The sequence below is a fragment of the Acromyrmex echinatior genome, chromosome 3, assembly GCF_024713525.1.
Source record: "Acromyrmex echinatior isolate Ae372 chromosome 3, ASM2471352v2, whole genome shotgun sequence".
Taxonomy (NCBI): Eukaryota; Metazoa; Arthropoda; class Insecta; order Hymenoptera; family Formicidae; genus Acromyrmex; species Acromyrmex echinatior.
Genome location: NC_141854.1, coordinates 22,637,106 through 22,658,403, shown reverse-complemented (window position 1 = coordinate 22,658,403; position 21,298 = coordinate 22,637,106). Strand labels below are relative to the sequence as shown.

The following is a 21,298-nucleotide window of genomic DNA, read 5'->3' as shown; positions in this document are numbered from 1 at the left end:
AAATTTTTAGTACACATACATGTATGTATAAAAAAAATTTAAATAAATTAAATATTTTATTTCTATACATGCCCAGTCAGAAATAATTTCTCGAAAAAACATTGTTTCGATGTCGAAAATAAAAGTCGAAAGGTTTCTATTGATTTCGACGGATTTTTGGTTCCAATTTCGATTAATTTTCGAGTTGGAAATAAAATCTTGAATTGATCTAGTCAGCATACAAATCTATTACTTAGTGTCACTAATGCAATAAGTAAATTCGACAAGTAGTGTCATTAATAGCGTAATAGTGGTGGAGAAAATTTCATTAAAGTTTCATTGAAATTTTATTGTAAAAATAAGTATTATTGATTAGCATCATATTTCAGAGAATACACGACAAAATTATAATTAAAAAAAAATTTATTTTATGAATTCGAGAACTAATTTTATAATGTACCCATGATGTGCGATCGCCCATCCGAATCCGAACCTCCACTCATGCTTCATTTCTATAACTGGATGTATAGTTGTAATATATCTGTTCAAAGATGTTGTGAAAGAGGCGGACACATAAAAAAAATTAATGTTAAATATAGTAGTAATGTACAAATGTGATGATACTTATGACAATAACTTGTTTTTAATAATACTGAAAAATATTATTTTTATTAACTGAAATAATACTAATTGCTCTAAATGATATGTGTGTGTGTGTGTGTATGTGTGTATTTTTTACTCTAATAAATTTTTTATATCAAATATTATAATTACTGGAAGTAATATAAAAAATTCTATGTTACGTCATATACTACTACAGTAGTAACAATTCTGGCTCAGCATTGACACTATTATGTATCAATAGTAATATTACTGTAGTAGCAGTGACACTAGTAGTATTTTTATACTTCCAAATGATATTGGACTTGTATGATAGACCACATTTAAATTTCATTAATTTAAAAATCGAGATCGTTTCGATATCGATTCGAGCTAAAATTAGTCTAGCTAGACTTTGATAGAGTCGATGATATTTTTCCTTGATTTCATGCTCATTTATGGTAAGAGACATTATTCCTTAAAATTTCTCAATACAAAAGTGACGTATTGAGATTATTAAATAAACTAAGAAGTACAAATAAAAGTAATGTAATTCAGCAAATGTTATTCAGGAATAGAACAATAAAATAAGAATTATTAGAAGAAAAGATGTAGACTTTACCGACAGTTGTAAAAAATGTTCCGATTCGTATAAAAAAATTCCACAATTTTTTAAAAAGTTATAAAATTATTTATAAATTCTGAAAAATTTTGAGAAAGCTTTTATGATTAGAGCGATGTTGCAATTGTCGAAATGAAATTTAAAAAAATGTCGATTCGAATGAAAATATTCAAAATATAAGATTACGTATTACATATTTATATCAAAAATATTAAAAATGTCTCATCAATCTATCATTGCACTCTCTACATATGTAATTTTTTATCACTCGAAAATGTTGAAATTTCGATGCAAATTTCGAATCGACAACTTTTCCATCATAACGACGTCTTTTCGAACTATTTCTGACTGGTCTATATGTGTGTAGATATATGGAAAATAGATGTGTATGTATGTGTATGTGTATGTGTATGTGTGTATATGTATGTGTTTATGTGTGTCTGTATGTGTGTGTGGGAGGGGAAGAGACACATACGCATATACACGGATTGGAGCTCTATTGTTGATCTTATTATTGACAGTCGTATACCTGAAACCAGACAGTTTCGTGAATTTCGTTTTATCTTTGTGAAAGTTTTAAAGACTGGGTGTCTTTCTCAGTCCAGTGAGTTTTCTGGAAGCGTGATACTTGGATTTCTGCAAGAGAAATTGGGAAAAATTGGCCAGAAGAAGAAGCTACGTGAAACACGAAATACACTCGTAATGAACTTCTTAGAACGAAAAAGAAAGTTTATTGCGTCAGTTAATCCCTCTTTTACAGTGAAACAAAAAATTTATCTCATTGACTGCTTCTTTAGATATCAAACATATTGCTTATGAAGAATTTCGTACCAAATTTAAAGAGACTAAATTTAAGAATGAGACTTTAAAAAAGTTGGAACTCGATTTTTTTTATAATTCTCATAATGTATCTTGTGGCTATTACTACGATTACCATCTCGTTTCTGTATATTATGTATATATATTATAATATACTCAGACAGCACAGAATATGATTGGATTATGTCTTAAATATTTTCATAGTATTTACTATAGCATTTACAATATTTCATAATATTTATAATAAATGATCTGAGACTACATATTTAAAAATATTTACAAAATATTTAAAATAAGTCTTATAAATATTTATAAAATATTTTATAAATATTGTGTGCTGTCTGGGATAAGAAACGCTGTTTTACAATCTCTCAAAAAGAGTATGCTTCTAAAAAAATATATGAATGGTAATCCTAATTGTTATACATATTTGAGATTTTCGATCAATTTTTATGTATTAAAATAATTTTACCTCCTTTTTCTTTTTACAGAGTAATTGATATCTTTATAAAATATGCTACATTTGAGGAGTGGAAAGTAAAAAATGTCTTTGAAGGAAAAATCTGTTGGTATTTACTTCCTTTTTACACGGTAGAAGACAAAATTGACCAGATTGAACATTATTTTCATGAAAATCTGAATGCCTCCATTGAAAAAGCTGCTCAAGCATTCGGAATCATCCCTATAAAGCATTCATAGCATTCATCCCTATAAAGTAATAATCGGTGAGTTGTTAGAACAACGTGCTAGAATACATCGTAAAATTTTTTGCAATAGAATGAAGAAGTTCTATAATGCTGAAGAATTTAATGAAGAACGAATTATTTTTTGCGATGAAGCACATTTCTGGCTGGATGGATGCGTTAAAAAACAAAATTATTGGTTTCGCGAAGTTGAACATGAGTTGGATCAAGAAGAAGATTCCGAAGTTGCTGAAGCAACACTTCTTCTTAAGATGATTGTATGGGCAGCCATTTCAGTTAAAGAAATATGTGTAGAATTCTTCGACTCACCTATTACTAGAACAAGTTACCAGCAACTATTAGAAACAAAGTTCTTCCGTGTGCTAGGAAAAACCATTTAGTCGAACATTTCTACTTTGTGCAAAATGGAATAATGCCACATCGTACAGTTTTTAACAGTCTCAACAATGTTTATGAGGACCGAGTAATAGGTTTGGCATATCCTGATGATCATGACAGCATAAAGTGGCCTTCACAATCTCAAGATTTGAATTCGTGCGATTTTTTTCTTGTGGAAATACCTTGAAAACAATTGCTGTACCGAAAATCCTTCAACAATAGAACAATTGAAAACAGCTGTGAGAAAAGCAGTAAATAGCATTTCAAAAGAGACGTTAGATGAAGTTTTCTTAAATTTTCGACAACGAATTATTTCAATTGCTAACGATTTTGAATATTAAATTGCTTCCTACCAAGATTAAATTAATTCTCACCGTATGCTTTACTGATTGTGAGTCTTGTTACCTAACATTAAAAGTGATAAATATATATATTATTATACAATAACTTTATCATTAAAATAAGCAAGTAATGACGTTATTATCCGAATATAAAACACTCATATAATTTTATAACTTCAGTATCTCTTGTATGAAAAGCTACTTATATATCATCGTTAAGATTCGGCAACTGTGGTATTTTTATAAACATTTATTAAATGAGAAAAAATATTTTCATCTTTTTTTTTATATAAATAAAAACTTTTAAATATCTTCTATTAAAAGATATTTTATTTTTTCTATTTCCTATGTGCGTAAAAATGATATAACTAACTAGGTTCTGGAATTTCCTGTAAGACATCTTGTATAAACTTTTATAAATATTAAATAATTTGCATAAATTTATATAAATATTGTTTTTAGGAACAATGCACATATAATTACACATAAACTATTATTTTTTTCTTTATTAATTAGACAAATGTTATAATATTTATTTCTTAAATTCAGTAATTTTAATGTATGTTGTAAATTTCTAATGTGGAATCAATGCACAATTTTGTTATTGTCATTGTGACAGATAAAATTTGTTGTTTGTATACGGGGGAAGAAAATACTGCAGTAAAATAGATAAAAAACTGCTTTATTGTGGCAGAGCACATGTATCATTATATACCAGCATATAATAGGAAGTCCATAATAATTTACAAATTACGATCCACTTAAATGTCGTTACACATGGCGGTGTGTGCAGGCAGGGGATTTGAGAATCGATTCCGATCACTCCCTCGCGTCTTATCTTGAATTATAATATTTTCGCCCACTTGTTCGTACTCTCCTTGAAACTTTTGAACGTCAATTGTTAATCTCGATCATGAGTGGCTTTCCGAAGGTCCTTGAAGGGTACACTATTATGTATAATACATGGAAACAAGAGATATGTTAGTCACCTTTTCTACGGTTTTTTTTTTTCATCGAAATTGTTAATCATGTTGAGTCAAGGAACATTGTGCAAATCTTGTTCTGCGTCTTACACACACAATATTGCTATTAATATCGTAAACAATAATTTTCATATAATATCCAAGACATTGAAAATCAATTGCTTTCTGTCAAAATGTGGTTAACCATCTCTTTTCATTTTCTTTCTAGCGCCGAAATGATACATTTTATCCCTCGGAAGTGTCTTTTTTTTCTTGGAAGAAATGTGGCCAATCAATTATCCTACTTGTTGAATAAGCCATTCAAACGAAATTCGTTTAGACACAATCTTTGATACGACAAAATCGTTTTAAGTTGTATTATTATCGGAAAATACAGCCAATAAAGTTGAGATAAGTAGAATAATAGAAGGTGGAGTTTTTACAAATTTTGAAGGTACAACATTCGTATATATATTTTACAAACTTTTATTCCTTTTTTTTTCTTTCTGCGATTTCGAAACCGCGCAATCATTAAATCGATTAAGACCACGACAAAATTGCATTACTTCGATGCTTGTAGTTAATTAATTAATCGATTAATTCGTTTGTCAAATTCGTAACTATGTTCTTACATTTTACGCTATAACAATAATAGCAAAAATTGCGTGAATTTTAAAATTTTTTTTTTTTTCGTTTTTAATTCCGTATCTTCTTCGGGTACTTCATAAATGTAAATTTACAGCTATTACAAGTATTATTGTTTATATTTGTGTAAGGTAACATTAATAGCAGACTCTCCCTCGTGCCTATCACCTACTTAAATACAAAGTTAAAAATGCACGAGGTTTAAATCTTTTTTTTCAAATCCGCGAATACGTTCCGCTGAATGTGCCGCGTGTGTACATTTGCGTGTACATGTGCGCAGAGCACGTATGGATTTGCATCTGGCACTTGCCTGTAGTGTTGTTCCTCTCTGAATTTTCCGGAGATTCGAATTAAAAGAACGTGCCAAAGGCTCGAGTGGTGGTTGACTCGAAGTATGTACATACAAGTACATCGTCAATTAAATCTACGTGTATTACGTTGCAAGTATAATAAATTATTTCGAATACATTTTAAATCAATGAAATGATTATTTGATATATCGGTAACGCTATCCTTTCTTTTTTTTTTTCATAATTTTATTAGCGCTTCACATGAGGCACGTTCTTTTAATTTCGGATATCCTAGAATTTGGAAGGCCGCTGATGTATCATTTCGAAAAAAAAATGTTCAAACCAATTTCTAAGCTAAAGACTATAGTCTACCTAATAGAATACCGCTCAAATAAACGTCATATCTAAACTAAAGCCGAATCTACAATGTGGCCTTCGGTTAACGTTTTACTTGCTTTTTATTTCTGCCTTTTTCCCTCTTCATGCTTTATCGATAATCGTATTTCTTATTACGTGTTTCTTGTCTTTTCCGAAGTTCATCAGTTTTTATCTCGGACGAAAGAAAACGAAGAAACAATATAAAAGGCAAAAGGCATTGTACATTAGACTTAAACGTTCTTGCATTTATCGAGAATGAAAGTCTTCTATGTCTCAATCGCATGTTCTCGCGTGCAAATAGTCTTATCACGATTACGCGAAGCAGCAACATGCTGCTGTATCTTTGAAATTAGAAACATTGGTCGTGCGAAAGACGTACAATATGCAAGAAGTTCTTAGATATCGTCTTATTACGTTTCCTGGTAGTACAATTTATTGGCGCAATGTTTCCAATGCATGCCAATGTTTAATCAATATATCGCCAATGAATTACGCTACTCGGGTTCTAATTAACTAGACTATAGTCTGAAAAAAATGATCTTATATCATCAATCCGTCGGGATTAACTAAGCTAGCGTTGGTCGTAAAATCGTTGATAATTGTAGCATACTAGGTACACATCTCGCGCTGATACGTCGAATCGGTGGGACGCGTTTAGGTAGCTGAACGACAAAACATCAAGTGGGAAAGGCTTGGAAGTGAACGTAATCCTACAGCAATCTCAACGAAGCGTATGTCTCACTCTATATCGTACAGTTTTCTTGTACGTAAGAAGTGTCACGTATGCTTCGATCTACTTCGACAACATTCCACGCTACCATTCGATTCTACTCGTGGATGTGCGCCGTTTGAAACATCAATGATAAAATGCAGCTTTTTTATTTTTCTAAGAATTGTACTATAGATGGACACCATAAACGAATAATCCTGGCGAAACACTCAATAATTCTAAATATTTCGGATAATCATCATTAAATGGTGTGCTGAAGATTGTCAAATTAGATGCGAAGCAAAGCGTCCCAAGACTTAGACAGAAATGCTTTATATATTACAATATCATATATATATATATATATATATATATATATATATACATATATATATATATATACACACACACACATATATATATATATACATATATATATATACAATTAATAAAAATTCTTCCGTGACGTAATAGCGCCACGCTTTTACAATTTACAATTATTATCAATAGAAACTTCATATTCAGTTTTATGGCCATTTATATTATAATAATACGTGAAATTATATTCTGACTTCATCACTTACAATACGACGTGTTAATCAAGACTAAACTCTTCACAAAAATAGGGAAGTTGCATGTAGATGCATTATTTTATAAGTTCGTGAACTATTCGCCATGTTACTCTGTACTATTATTAATTATTCATCGGCGTTTAAGAGAGATACTATAACAAAATTCTTTTACGTAAAATAAAATTGGTTAATGTTCAAATATATTTTATTATCATTTTCATACTTTTTTTTATCAAAATAATACAAGTAATGGCAATTTAAACATACGTCAGGAAATTATGGCACTGCGGTATAATTACAGTGACGTTACTTAGATTTTTGTATATTATTTTTCCTTTCGAACGTTGCTTTCACATTAAACAATACATCATTTCATTCTACATTTTAGCTAAATCGGTGTGAACACATTCCATTCAACGTTTGCTATTTGATGAAACGTTTAAATGGATAGCCGTTTTGTAGGAAATGTTCTTAGCAGCGAAATGATATTTTTTTAGACGTCAAACTTTTGACAATTCTCAAACATCTCGAGGGAAATAATGTTGTATTAATCAAGAGGTATTAGATCAATCCAATGATTATAGAATGTTACAAATGAAATCTCTCATGTATTATTTTTATCCTTAAATTAAGTTATATTTTGCATCCTGATGATAATAGTTTTACGTCTTTTAATACTATTTAATAATTTGAGATCGAAAGCAAACGAGAAATTGTCTTTTTCTCCAGCTAATTCTATAGCCTGGATATTATAAGCTCAATTACTTTTTTTTTATAGAATGTTACAATCAATACAAAATATTATATGAAAGTGTATATAATCCTTGTATTATCTTAAGACGCTATGACGTTCACCTGAGAATTAAAAAAATTATAGTATATCCGATTATTCAAAATTTTATTTATGTTACGTGAAGACTTTAATAAAATTCAATAATGAATTAGATAATAAGGACTACGGAGTTTAAGAACAAATAGAGGGATAACGTCGATCGTTTGAAACAGTAAAATACCTACATGTTTTGAAAAGATTCGTGATCATTACTGTTATTTAGCTCAAACGAGTTGAAATGATGCGTCAAGTAGGATGCAAATAAAATGAACGTTACATCAATTATTGATTAATATAAGATGCATGGCTAATTACGCGTTCACTTAGTTTATTTTCGTTAAGTTTGTCTTGTTTACTCGCCTTATCTCATAAAAATCTTGTACGATCTACGCGATCGCATTACTTTTTTTTTTTGTTACTACCTATATTACAGATTTAATTGGCCGTAATTAAAGGTAATGAACGGGAATAAGTTCTAGCAGTTCTTATCTTCTTTTTTTTTTCGTAGAGTAAGATATTCATAAGTGAAATGGCATAACTGATAAACGGTCGACAAGTACGGCTGTTTTATCATAATTGTATTTGCTCTCATAGAACAAATTTTTTTTCTATTATTAACTTTAAGTTCCAAATAATACTCTAACGTGTATACGTACATTATTTAGAAATTATGAAACTACGGATAAAATCACGCACTGCAGCCTTTCATTAATCTGAAATAGTCATATGTATAGCATTATAAATTACATTTGGTCACGATGAACAGTATCTTGAATTATCGATATATAATTCAAAAGTATTTAGAAAATTCTGATTGTGTAGCGTAATGGAAACGTGCCTCATGAATGTACGATTTAAATAACAAGATATTTCCACGAGAAAACTGCCATACTAGTCGGTGTTTTTCTTGTATAGACCATTTGATTGGATAAAGAAACGTCTCCTACGTATGGCTACTTGCACATGTGCAATCCAGTATACGTCTTAAAAATATCCGAGTAGATTCTACTTCTCGATAAAAGGCAAGAGAATTGTTCCGCTCGTGTTCATCCTATAATATGATAACGCATCTACCGGGAGTACGTACTTGTTTCGTGTTTCGATGGATTGACTCTTCGTAGATAAACTGTAAACGATCAAATTCGGGGGAGCGAATTCGCGTAAAATTTTTTTTTCTTATACGCACACGTGTTTCTCTCTTCGTAATCGTGTCGCCGGCCGAGCGCCCATTTGTGTTTTCCAGGAAACCTACGGCAATCTACTGAACTCTACAAATATCTATGTGGCCGTGGCCACCTCGACAATCTCGATCTGTATTTAAATAATAATAGATGAAAAGTCGAAATTTTTAAGATATAATATATATATACATATATATATATATATATATATATATATATATATATTTATATCACGTACTCGCGAACTCGCTTGATAATAATTGTGACGTATCTTACAAGTATGTATTATACACATTATATATCTCCATAAGATCGGAACGTCTCGTGTGTGTCGTATACCTAAAGTCGCGCGTAGTTTTCTTTCTTTCCATACTTTATATTATATACAAATTGTAAAATGTCTTCTTAATGAAAAAAGTCGTGTCGGTCTGTGTATATCTCTTTTTTTTTTTTGGTGTGTATTTGTATTTCTGTAATATTTTTCTCTCTCTCCCATGAGAACTTGAACGTATATATAACATTCGTATTTTTTTCTTTCATGTATTCTTACATTTTTACACACATACTATATTCCCAGACATGCTCGCACTCGTTCGCGATTTCGATCACCGACATTCGTACTCCTTTGCATTCGCTCCCTTTCGTCTTTCCCATGTGAATATTTTTCGTGTCTTCACAGAGTATCTCTCGATCGCAAGATACATTATCCCCACAGTTTTTTGTACATGCGCGTCTTTTCAAGGTCAGTTCACTGCGTAATTGCACCTACAATGTGATTCCACATTTCTCATTCTATTTATAAAAAATAAATATGAGAATAAATATGAGAATATCAGAAAGCGGGCACAAGCATTATACTATTCGGTATTCCAAGTCGTATCTGATATTCGAAAAATGCGGGCATAATATAAGTGTGTATACTCACACACATACGCACGCACGCACCACGCACGCACACATATATATATATATATTATATATGTATATGTATATAGATACACAACACACACATATACATATATATATATATATATATATATATATATAATATATATACACTTGAGATTCACGGAATGTGATTGAATTTTTATTTTAAGAAAAGATTAATTTCAATTTTATCAGTAAAGAAAAATGTAAATGTAAAAAGAAATATGAAGGCCTGTACTTATTTTTATATCTCTGTCAAAAATAAAAATCGAAGTGTAAGCTGAATATAAAGGAAGAGTCTTCTTACATTCTTAATTTACATTCCGATCTTTATTTTCGCTAGAATATTGTTCAAGCAAATATTCTTACACATGCAATATTTTTTCGCAAAGAAAATATAAATAATTTTGATTACAAAAGATCAAAGATAACTTATCGTTAGCTATAGATTAAAAATAATCTACATTGCTATATAGACTTATCACACGTACAGAATCTCATCGTATGTCACACTCTTAATGATACCAACGAACGACACAGCCATTTATCTAGAACGTCAGAACGGAAAGCTCGTCTTGACATCTCGAGCGCTAAAATTTTCGCTTCCTCATTCGTCGAATTCTCATTCCTCATTCGACGCACAGATGCATCAGAAATTCATTCATCGTACATCGAGTATCCTAATATTCTCGGTTACGTGAACATGAATTAAACTCGAATGATGACGGAATGGAAGAATTATACGTATCGCGCGGGTTCGCGAAACGACAAAACATTTTCGTTGAGGAGAAGCATCCGGCGCCGTCGTCACTCCGGTGTCACGATCCTAATTAAACAGTTCCATCGATTCAATTTCTAACCAATTCCAATCTCTTGACTATCTATATGCGAAATCTTACTCTCACTCGACGAGAGTGGACCGCGAAAAAGGGAGAGAGAGAGAGCAAGAAAGAAAGAGAGAGAGAGAGAGGGAGAGAGAGAGAGAGAAAGGAGAGAAAGAGAGAGAGAGAAATAGAAAGAGAGAGAACGCGAGAAAAAGAGAACTCGTGGCGGTGATAATAGCGTCTCGACGACGATTGAAATTCGTTGAAGTCGCCAGCTGCCAGGCAGAGGCACACGCTCCCCTCAGACGGATACCCGTCGCGGCTGCTCGCAATAGTGCTGCTCGTCGAGGAGTATCACGCTCCTCGCGGCAGAACAACGACGTCAAATGCTGGCACGGTGCTGATACAGTGGCGGTAACGGTAGCATCGAAGAATTCTGCGACGTCCGCGGGTCGCCCCGCACGCTCAACGCCGACAGCTGTTGCATTGGCAGCAAGTGTGAGATCTTGCCCGGCGAGCGGCGCACTGTGAAACGTGGTCTCCGCCGCTTCCTCTGGAAACCGCTGCAGCGGCAGCTACACACCGACGCTTCGTCGTCCAACGACATTGCGTTTCCGTGATTGCCAATTTGGCCGGACAGTATCGAGCCGTTTGCCGTTATCACATCGCCCTCGAGACGTACCGCGCCCTGGGCTGCCTAAAGAAGGAGTATGAAAATGGTCGATTAATTCTTACGAATATTCATTGTAATGGAAATAACAAAATCCACTTGACAATGCTATTTTAGGCTTGTTAGGCTTACAATTAAGCGGAATTTTTATAATACAAACCGTAAAAAATTTTATGAAGAAAGAAATGACAATTGGACAGTTGATACTAAATATTCGGCAAAATGATGGATGGACGAATCTTAGAGATATACGGATAAGAATGAGTTGTACCTGTAACGCTTCTGCTTCGTCTCGTCTTTCATCCTCCGTATTCATAGTGACGAATCTCAAAACCAGTAAATTAAGCGAGGCCGCCACGATCGCCAAGCCGAAGAGAATAAATATTAGGGCAAACATCACATACTCAGGCTTCTTGTTGAGTGCATTGTCCTTCTGCAGCGCGACCATGTCGCCGAAACCGATTGTCGTCAAAGTAATGAAGCAATAGTAAATGGAATCGAAGTAGGACCACCCCTCGTACCTGGAGAACGCAGCGGCGCCGCCGGCGATAGTCAGGCACGACAACGTCGTTACCACGCAGATGAGATTTATCTCCGAGGCCTGCAATACGTTGCATGTTAATTTACAAATCTAAATTCTATTACATATGTATTACATATGTACTGTATCGTAATAAACGCTTAAGGGACGAGAACGATTCGAATGGTTTAATCTTCGGTATTCGAGCGAAGAAAGTACTCGAGGGGAAACTATACTAGATTACATTATTCAAACGATGTGAAAAAGAGAAATATATTATACATAGATTCTAATATATGGAGAAAAATGTAAAGTAATATGCACTAAAATTCCAATAAATTTTATGGAATTGATACAGGCCCATGTAGGCGTCCAACTGTAACCATGTAAAATTTATTTTTCTAATAAATGAACGATCGTTGTAGTTATATTGTAAGGTACTTTTTACATTTCATAAAGTAAATTTATAAATTACCATATATCTCAATAGAATTTATTTACTTTATCGACGAGTATTTTTTTGTTTTAGAGCTGATAAAATTTACAGTCTTGAGAATAGTATAATTTATTTTACTGTAAAATAATAATCACTTGAATCTACTGTCATTGTAATGTACTGTTTACACTTTCAGTATTTTTTTTTCTTATTTATTATTTAGTATTTTTATTTTTAGGCGAATAAAGTTTGTTATAAGTTGAGCAAAAATAATCAGAATATTTTTACTTGTGAGATAAAAATTTTTCTTTGATTAGAAACGATTTAAAAAAGCCAATTTGAATTGAAGCACATTAATTATTATAGATATCAAATAATTCGAAATACTATAATTATGAGTTTACGTTGATTTAACATATTAAACAAAACAATTTCTATTAAAATTAATTCTAATAACATCTGTAATTTTTTAATATTATCAATCTTTTTAATATTATCAAATTCAATATTATCTATATATTCAATGTATACTGGAAGATTACATATTTTTTGTACTTTGAAGAGGACATAATATTGATGTCGAAATGTCTGTAATTATATTATATTTTTGAATACATTGATCATTGTTGTCATACTGAACATCTTGTAGGCTCATATTGGCAAGTTTCCTAAGTTTTTATTGTTAATATTATCTACATATATTTTAATATAATCTATTATAATGTAATTTATTTTTTATAAAATTCTGCTTAAAATTAATTAAACGAATTATTATATACAATTCAAACGCTTGCACTTAGATTATTACAATTTCACTATTTGGAACAGAAACACAATTTCATCCACAGTTTAATTAACTTTAATAATCTGTAGTGCAGAAATTTCGGCGATTTTAGTACAGCTCAACAGAAAGTGCACTATCTCGATAGAACGTGCCTGAATCCTGTTTGAATTATATATGAAACGTTCTAATGACAAAATATGTGATTCAAATAAGCTTATTGTTACCTGGACGTTTCTACAGTTTAGAAGCGTCTTTACATTCCGTATCACGACAGACGAGAACTTATTCACGCGTTCTCCTATACTCTGAAACATTACAAGTCCTAATGGGATACCAATGATCGCGTAGCACATCGTGAACAATTTGCCGTATATAGTAGTCGGCGTTGAGTGTCCGTAACCTGAAATAAAAATGAAATGCAAAATAAATTTTGACAGTTTTCCAGCTTTCGCGCGCGATCGAAGAGAAACAACACCCTATGAATTTAATCGCGACGTTTCGTGCGAAACATCGTGCACAATGTAAATCTGTGTTTTTTTCTGTTACGATGAAAATGGTTAAATCGATTAAAACGCACACTGACTGACGAATATATCTCCGATGATCCATTCGTGCGTTACTCAATCACTTTCAGTTTCAAAATCACGATCGTTTATCGAAAAGCTCGTAGAATCAAAAAATTATCTTTCGTGATAAATGAAAAAAATTGATATTACCTAAAATTACATATAAAAATTGTAAAAAGCTTTTGTTTTTTCTAATTTAAAAAAAAACAGTAGTGGTTTAACACTTATAAAGGTTGAAAGAAATCCGAATTGCAAATCGAATTTACTTTTTCCAAACTGTCGCATTTGGGTACCCGTCAAACAATTTGGATTATCGAACAGATTTTCAATGCAAATGGATAGTAACGCAGCGGTAGTTACGCGTAATAAACTCGGTTTGAACATCCGACGGTATTCAGGGCAATGGTAACATTGCAACATGTACCTATCGTGGTGAGGACCGTTGTAGCGTAATAAAACGCGCCAGCGAACTTCCACTGTTGGCCAGCTTTGTGAGGTTCCGTCTTCAGCACCACTGTTTCCATGATCTTGAAGTCGTCCTCGCTTATATTGTATTTTCGTATGACCATTTTCTCAATGGCTGTGAACATGAGAGCGATAATTAGATTGATATGTATCTCACGATTCGAAGGCACCAATAAAAGTATGAGTGATGCTTGATAATAGTATATACCTGTTATTTATTATTATTATTATTTATGATGATTTCATCAGTGAGAGAAAAAAAGAGAGAAAGAGATATTGCTATTTATTAAATGTTCCTTAAAAAAATATCTTTTCGAGGGTGGAAACTTTATATGCATTAATTATATGCATTAAAGACGTGTTACAATAGAAACCTCTTGTATCTTTGATACAAAAATGATGAATAATTAAAAAAAAAGAATTAAAAGGAAATAGAGAGAGAAAGAGAGAGAGAGACGAAATATATGAATATATCACAGAGTCAAATAAAACTGATGATTAATGACCTTTGAACTTTTCAGAGTGTGTGCTTTCAGAGACTCTGTCAGAACAGATGCTTCGTACATTGGAATGACGATAACGCGATTCTTTTAATGAAAATTACGTGTCAGATACGCGCAAAACTGTCCCTCCCATGAATAAAAGCCGAGACTCGTCTTTGTAAAAAAAAAAAAAAAGAAAAGAAGCACGGCAACGCACAAATCGCTATTTCATTCTACTACTACTACTACTGGGATTTATAAGGCTCGCGGGAGATGGAATTTATCAAGCGTTTTCGAGCTTGCAGCGAGACAATGGCCGCGACATTGTAAGATCGTTCCCCTTTGACGATAGTGCAACGACATTCTTCTATTAGAAGTGCCTCTCTGCATAACGTATACTCCGCACGTATGTCGCACAAATACCGTCGTCGCCGCATATACGATTACACACTAATGCACTCGTACATAGAGCTCGTTGCTCGCTAAGTGATCTACGCGAATGGCAATAAAGGGGCTTAAGGAAACCCCAGACAACACAAATGCCTAGAAGCATTGTAGAAACGTCTGAGAGACACTTCAATCCCTCCGATGATCTTTTCGAGTTTTCAGAGGAGTCTCTTGGACTTTTTGTTTACTTAAGACTCTATTCATTCTCAATGAAGTTCTTGAAGTCAGATTACGAGAGGAGAAAGAAGCAATTGTATTTATATCATTTGCATAGATAAAAAATAGAAATTACATGAAATAATTTATATAAAATTGGAATTCTATATAAAAAATATATATATTTTTTTCTCATTGAAAAAATCAGAATTTTAAATTATCTATATTATATCATGTCTTTTTATATATTATAGAATAAACTTTACGAGGCATATAATTATTTATAATTCGAGTCACTTATTAAGAAAGTCTAGTCATTTTAAAAAGAATATGTCACCCGTCTAACTTGAAATTTGCAGGGCACTCAATTTACCATCTAACTTACCATCTAACGCTTCTTTGCGTAATTTCTCCGTCTCGGACTCGAGTACGTCGAAGATTGCAGCACCGACGAGGAGATAGGTAAGCGTGAAGACGATTAATGATAAAGTCCGGACGTTTTGCTTCTTCATTCTCTAGTGAGCCACATGCTCACTAGCAGGGCCCCGGCCCTAATTACTTGCATCGCTTAGTGAGATACAATTTGGGTTGCTGGGCCCATGATGACCCCCTTCTCTCTTCTCCTTCCAAAGTGATACTTGACGGGGGCCCCTCTCTTCCTTACCAAACGCTACAGACTTGGCACACGATCCCTTGTTTTCAGGATATCTGCTTCCTTGCCATAGCAATCATGCAGTCGTTTTCGTTCATCTGAAACTGTCGCGTCTACTTGTCCTATCAAAGCTAAAAGAAGTACTGTATAAGAAATATTATCGTACTGATATATGTATATATAATAATTTAATAATAAAAACTAAATCGACAACAAATTCTTGATAAAATAAGAAATAAAGATACGGCAATTGGAGCGTCGAATCGATTTCATGGCAACTGAAAGCGAGCCAATGATATGAACGAAATTTATCAATCTGCTCCAGCAATACTTCGCGTTATTTTTAAAGATGTGGGTCACTTAAGAATGAACCGCGAAGATTGAAATCGATTTCATTGAACACTTTTTCTCTTCTCCACGAGTTCGCTCTTTCGTCGGAATCGCTTTCTTGGCTTGAAATTCGGATGCACGATGAAAAGGTATAATCGTTCTAAGCGACCAAGAGAGATGATTTTAAGATTTCCTTTTTTTTCTCATTGACATAGCGAGTCAAATCTATTTCTTCGATGAAGATCGGACTGAACAAAAAATGTTGCTGATTTAAAAGAAAAAGATTTTTAGCTCACCTGCAACTTGTTCCGGATTCTCCTTTAGGTACGACGAAGAGTTGAGCAGAATGATATGGCAGTGCTTTCGCTGCTCCCACTGCCACGTTCCCTCCATTCCTCGGCTTAACACCCCACGCTTTCAGAGCCGACTAAACAAAAATAAGATGAAATTCTGATGAGTGACGAGGTACATTTCGCCGGGAAATTGGTTTCTCATAATACATTCGAGAAACAATGCCGAGTGAAATTTATTTTGTCAACATTTGCTGATATTATTTTTCATTTGAATTTCACAGTTTCTGATATCATATTCTTCCTATTCGTCGAAAAAAAAATACTGGAATTAAGCGAACACGATAAAGATTTAAAGCACGACAAACATACAAAAAACGCGTAAAATAAATGAATATATTGTATATGAAAAGTACAAAAATGTTCAAAAGAAGCAAAATGTAAGTTACCGTAAATTTGAAGTCTTTTACTAAAATTACATGTCAATGAGTGAGAAAATGTGTAATCAATTAGAATTGTTTTGAATGTGGATTAAAGCGGATTTGGGATGTAAGAGTTTCAGACTGGCTTATATCGGGATTAATCGACCGATCCAGTCTCTTTGTTATCCATTAATTTGTTAATTACTTCCAACTAAGTGTTATTTGAGAAAGTCCATTTATAAAATCCATGATAAGATTAACAAGTCTTAACAGAAATAGTATCTTTATAGTACAATATAATAATCGCCGATAATATATTATTGCAAGATATCCAGCACGTATCTGGTTCTCTTATTTATATTGAAAATATTCTCCACATTAAATATTTATATAAATCTAAGATTAAATAGTTATATATATAGAGCAGAACATTAGAAATACAAACGATGTTTTCATCAAAGATTACAACCTACAGTAAATTTGATGAGTTTGAATGCGTGTTTATTCATGAAACTGGAAGCACGAACAGTGAATTATACATTTTCTTCGTATTATAATAAAACTCTTCGGTATCTCTCGTGTTGATTTTAATCATTGATTTCTACTAATATATTCCATATGATGCTATTTTGGATTGTTAGAAAAAAATCTTACATATATGCCCTACGTTTCAAAAAAGTTTGCTTTTTGTACATATAATTTTTAAAAATAAAAAGAAATATGAATAAATCATTTCGTTACATTAAATATATAGAATATTCCAGATTCTCGCCCTGTCTTTAGACACAGCTTTCATATGACTACAATAAATATCAGCTCCATCGTAATAAAAAGATTTAATCGTGAGTTTGAATAATGAAGTTATGGCCTGTGTTTTATGGAAAAATAATAAATTTAGATCTAACGTGACAACAAAGAAAAATAAATCTAATAAAAATAAACATATTTTTGTGTAGTAAATTATACATATATGTATAGATACAAATAGAAATAGATAGTATTAGGTGTTGGAATTAATTCGTAGCGTTTTTTAATGAAAGAATGTTATTTATTTCACATGAGCATTAAAAAATACATTAATGAAAGTACTTCCCATCACTTGTAAAACGCTACGAATTAATTCCAACACCTAATACATACATAATAAGGTATATAAATGCGCGTACCAATGTTGTGTATGAGAGAGAAAGAGAGAAAGAAGATGAAAAAAAGAAAAATGAAGGGAAAATTTTGCAAGAGAGTATCTAATAAAGAAGGAAATGCTCATCATCCATCCAATTTGAGATGAGTTCTAGTAATTCCATAAGCAATGAGTCTAATAACCTAGAGTCATATCAAATTCTCTCAAATCTTACTCTCTCTCTCTATCTCTCATCCTCTCTTTTTCTCTGTTTCATGATTTAAATTAGCGTTTGCGTGATATAGTTGGTTAGAGATTGACGGCCTGTGTTTTATTGAATTTATGATAAATTGCTTCCGAAATTTCCATTTACTATACAGGCAACGTTGTGAAGTGAGAAGAGAGAAAGAGGGAGAGGAGAAAACCGTTTTCACACATTTAAGCCGTGAAAGAAGAGATTACGGAAATCCCTTTGTGAATCAAGGTAATGACCGCGATTAGAATCGCGGCGATTCCTTTCACGAAGGACAAACTCTGCTGAATACATTTAAACCTAATATGCGCAAAACACACACACACACACACACACACACATTAATGTCGATAATGATCGATGAATGCATAAATCTGACACAAAGAGTATCTAATCCGTACATACGCATCTAATTGAATTTTTCTGTTCAAGTTGATATTAACAGAAGATAAATTAATCTATATAAGCCTGCTAAACTACGTAAGCCAGAAAAAGCTTTTTTTCTTGTGAAAAAAAACTAAATATTAATTTATTATTATGTTGTTTCATTGGTATTATTCATAATTTATCTTGATGATCGGTTTAATCGCTTCTATATGAGTTGTGTTCAGTGTTACATGCAGAAAAATTATCGTGCAGGTTTAATATAACAATATTTTATTACAATATCTTTTTTTATGTATAAAGGAAAAAAGTAAAAATAAATATATTTATTATTTACTATAAATTTACTTTTACATTTTCGTCTTCATTATTAAAACTTTAAGTAATTCCTAATCAAAGGCAGATAAATTCCTAGTAGGGTACAAAATGTCTTTTAGAGATGGTTCCTTAATAAATACGCAAGGATGATTGACGATCTCATATTCATAAAATTTTTATCTTTGGCAATTTAAGGAAGACAAGGATATACATTTTTCATAGGAAAAATATATATCCTCATATACTCATATATAACCTCTAACCGAAAAGGTCAAGGACCTATCACTTTAGGGAAAGACACGTCGTAATTCTGCGCCATCCAATCATTATCTCATGATAGGATCTTCATTGTTGTATCCTTGGATAGGTCACGAGTTTAATAACACCAGTTAGCTATCATATTGCTCGCGATGCTCCCTAATATCGATTATTGTGCGCACGATTCTGTAAAGGGTTGTTGCGATAATGGCTTATTTGCTCCACTGAATCAACGAGAACAATAAGCCATGGTAGACAAGTAAAGGACGACGTACCCGATCGCCCACGTCGCTCTTCTCTGAAGACAAAGAATTTCCCCAGAAATCTGCTAAGCGATAAATCAGTTTCTCATCAGGACTTCGAATTTGCCTAATATGAGAAATGCGAGAAATATTGTTACGCAAATGATAAAGAGATCGTTCTATTTTTCAGATACATCCCGGTTTTTGAAACTGAACTGCATGTAATTTATTACTGTGAACAATACGACTTTTTACACTATAATACACTTATTTATTATTCTATGTTGAATTATTCCAACATAAAAATAATATAAAATATAATAACAAAGCTAATATGATTTAAAATTAGATTAAAACACAAATTAAAATTAGAACTCTGGTAAAAATGAGACTGAATGTTTCGCCTCCGCACCTGCTATGTCTATTAAAATCTGTGAAATTCTGTTTAAAAAAACATAGAAGCATCATGAGCTTTTTAGAACAAAGTTTTTGTGGGAAAGACCGTGCAATTCATGTACTTTTGAGACAAAAGATTCATAAATATCTGAATATTTTGTTTAAATAAAAAAAAATTAATTAAAAAAATTATTACACGTAATAATTTAAAGGAATTATTTAGAATAAGACATTTTTTTTAATTGTGATTTTTATGCGGCAGTATTGATAAAAATCTTTGTTGTATTTCTGACAGTGATAATTAACAGGAAGATAAAAAAAATATATAAGCTACCTATTTTTTAAGTTTCCTTCGCCTTTCTTCTCTCATACTCAGCTTCATATATACAAAACATTGGGCGGTATTCATAGTCGGATCTTATATTTAGAACCGTCTTAAGTACAATCAAAAAGATTATGAACCAATCAGAATGTTGTATTAGTATCTTAAGAAATTACTCAAAATGGTCTTAAAATAAGAACCAACTACAAATACCGACCATCGACTGTTCTATTTATGGATAATAAAATAACCGACACTTTCTCTCAGCACACAAAGATACATGTATTTACACAAAACGGGCATGATAAATCATTAGTCCTTTTCAGGACTAAAATTGGCCCTTTTAAGGACTATTATGTATTTGTAATATGGGAGATTTGCTTTTGGAAATAGATAATTAATAAAATAAATACATTACATATTGTATAAGTTCGAGCTCTCTCGGTTGATTATCACTGTCAGAGAAACAATAAAAATTTTTATTGACCGATCCAAAAAAATATCAAAATTTGAAAAAGGAAATCAGAAAATATTTTGAATAATAACCAAAATATATATGGATTCACAAATTTACATAATTCGCTAAAAATATATGAAAATGTATAAATCAAAAGACTATTATAATTTCAAATTAATTTCATCTCTTTATTTATGAATATTCCTTTAAAAAAGCAATACGTTACCATAAATAAATTCCCTTTAAACTTCGCGTTTCCTTATTTATTGTCGCAAATAGACTCTAAGAAATCATCAACAATAAGTACCAATAATGGATGAATTGATGGCGTGTACCATGTAAATTATTACAAACTCTATTGATGTATATACTATATCAGTGGGAACAATATCAAATTACAAGGGTCGATTATATTTCATGTTATAGTACAAATCTTACACTGAAAAAAAAAATTTATTGAATTTTAATAAATATTTGTTTCAATAGTACTCTAAAAATATTTACTTATAGTAAATGAATATTTATCAAGATTAAAAAAGTTATGTTTAAATGCAAATAAATATAT

The 21,298-nt window shown here is 32.0% G+C and overlaps 1 protein-coding gene across 2 annotated transcripts in view; it reads right to left on the bottom strand.

Annotated features, from left to right (window-relative positions):
• Positions 1 to 4,109: 4,109 nt before the first annotated feature.
• Positions 4,110 to 21,298, bottom strand: part of Task6 (TWIK-related acid-sensitive K[+] channel 6) — a 90,715-nt gene continuing 73,526 nt past the window's right edge. The window contains exons 2-7 of one of the 2 annotated variants that reach the window (XM_011051546.2): positions 16,568 to 16,698; positions 15,675 to 16,072; positions 14,164 to 14,319; positions 13,398 to 13,573; positions 11,705 to 12,034; positions 4,110 to 11,460 (exon numbers count right to left, since the gene is read on the bottom strand). In XM_011051546.2, coding sequence (XP_011049848.1) covers positions 11,146 to 11,460; positions 11,705 to 12,034; positions 13,398 to 13,573; positions 14,164 to 14,319; positions 15,675 to 15,801 — 1,104 coding nt within the window. In that variant the 5' untranslated portion in view covers positions 15,802 to 16,072; positions 16,568 to 16,698 and the 3' untranslated portion in view covers positions 4,110 to 11,145. The remainder of the gene's footprint in view (positions 11,461 to 11,704; positions 12,035 to 13,397; positions 13,574 to 14,163; positions 14,320 to 15,674; positions 16,073 to 16,567; positions 16,699 to 21,298) is intronic. The other variant, XM_011051547.2, reaches the window with a different exon arrangement.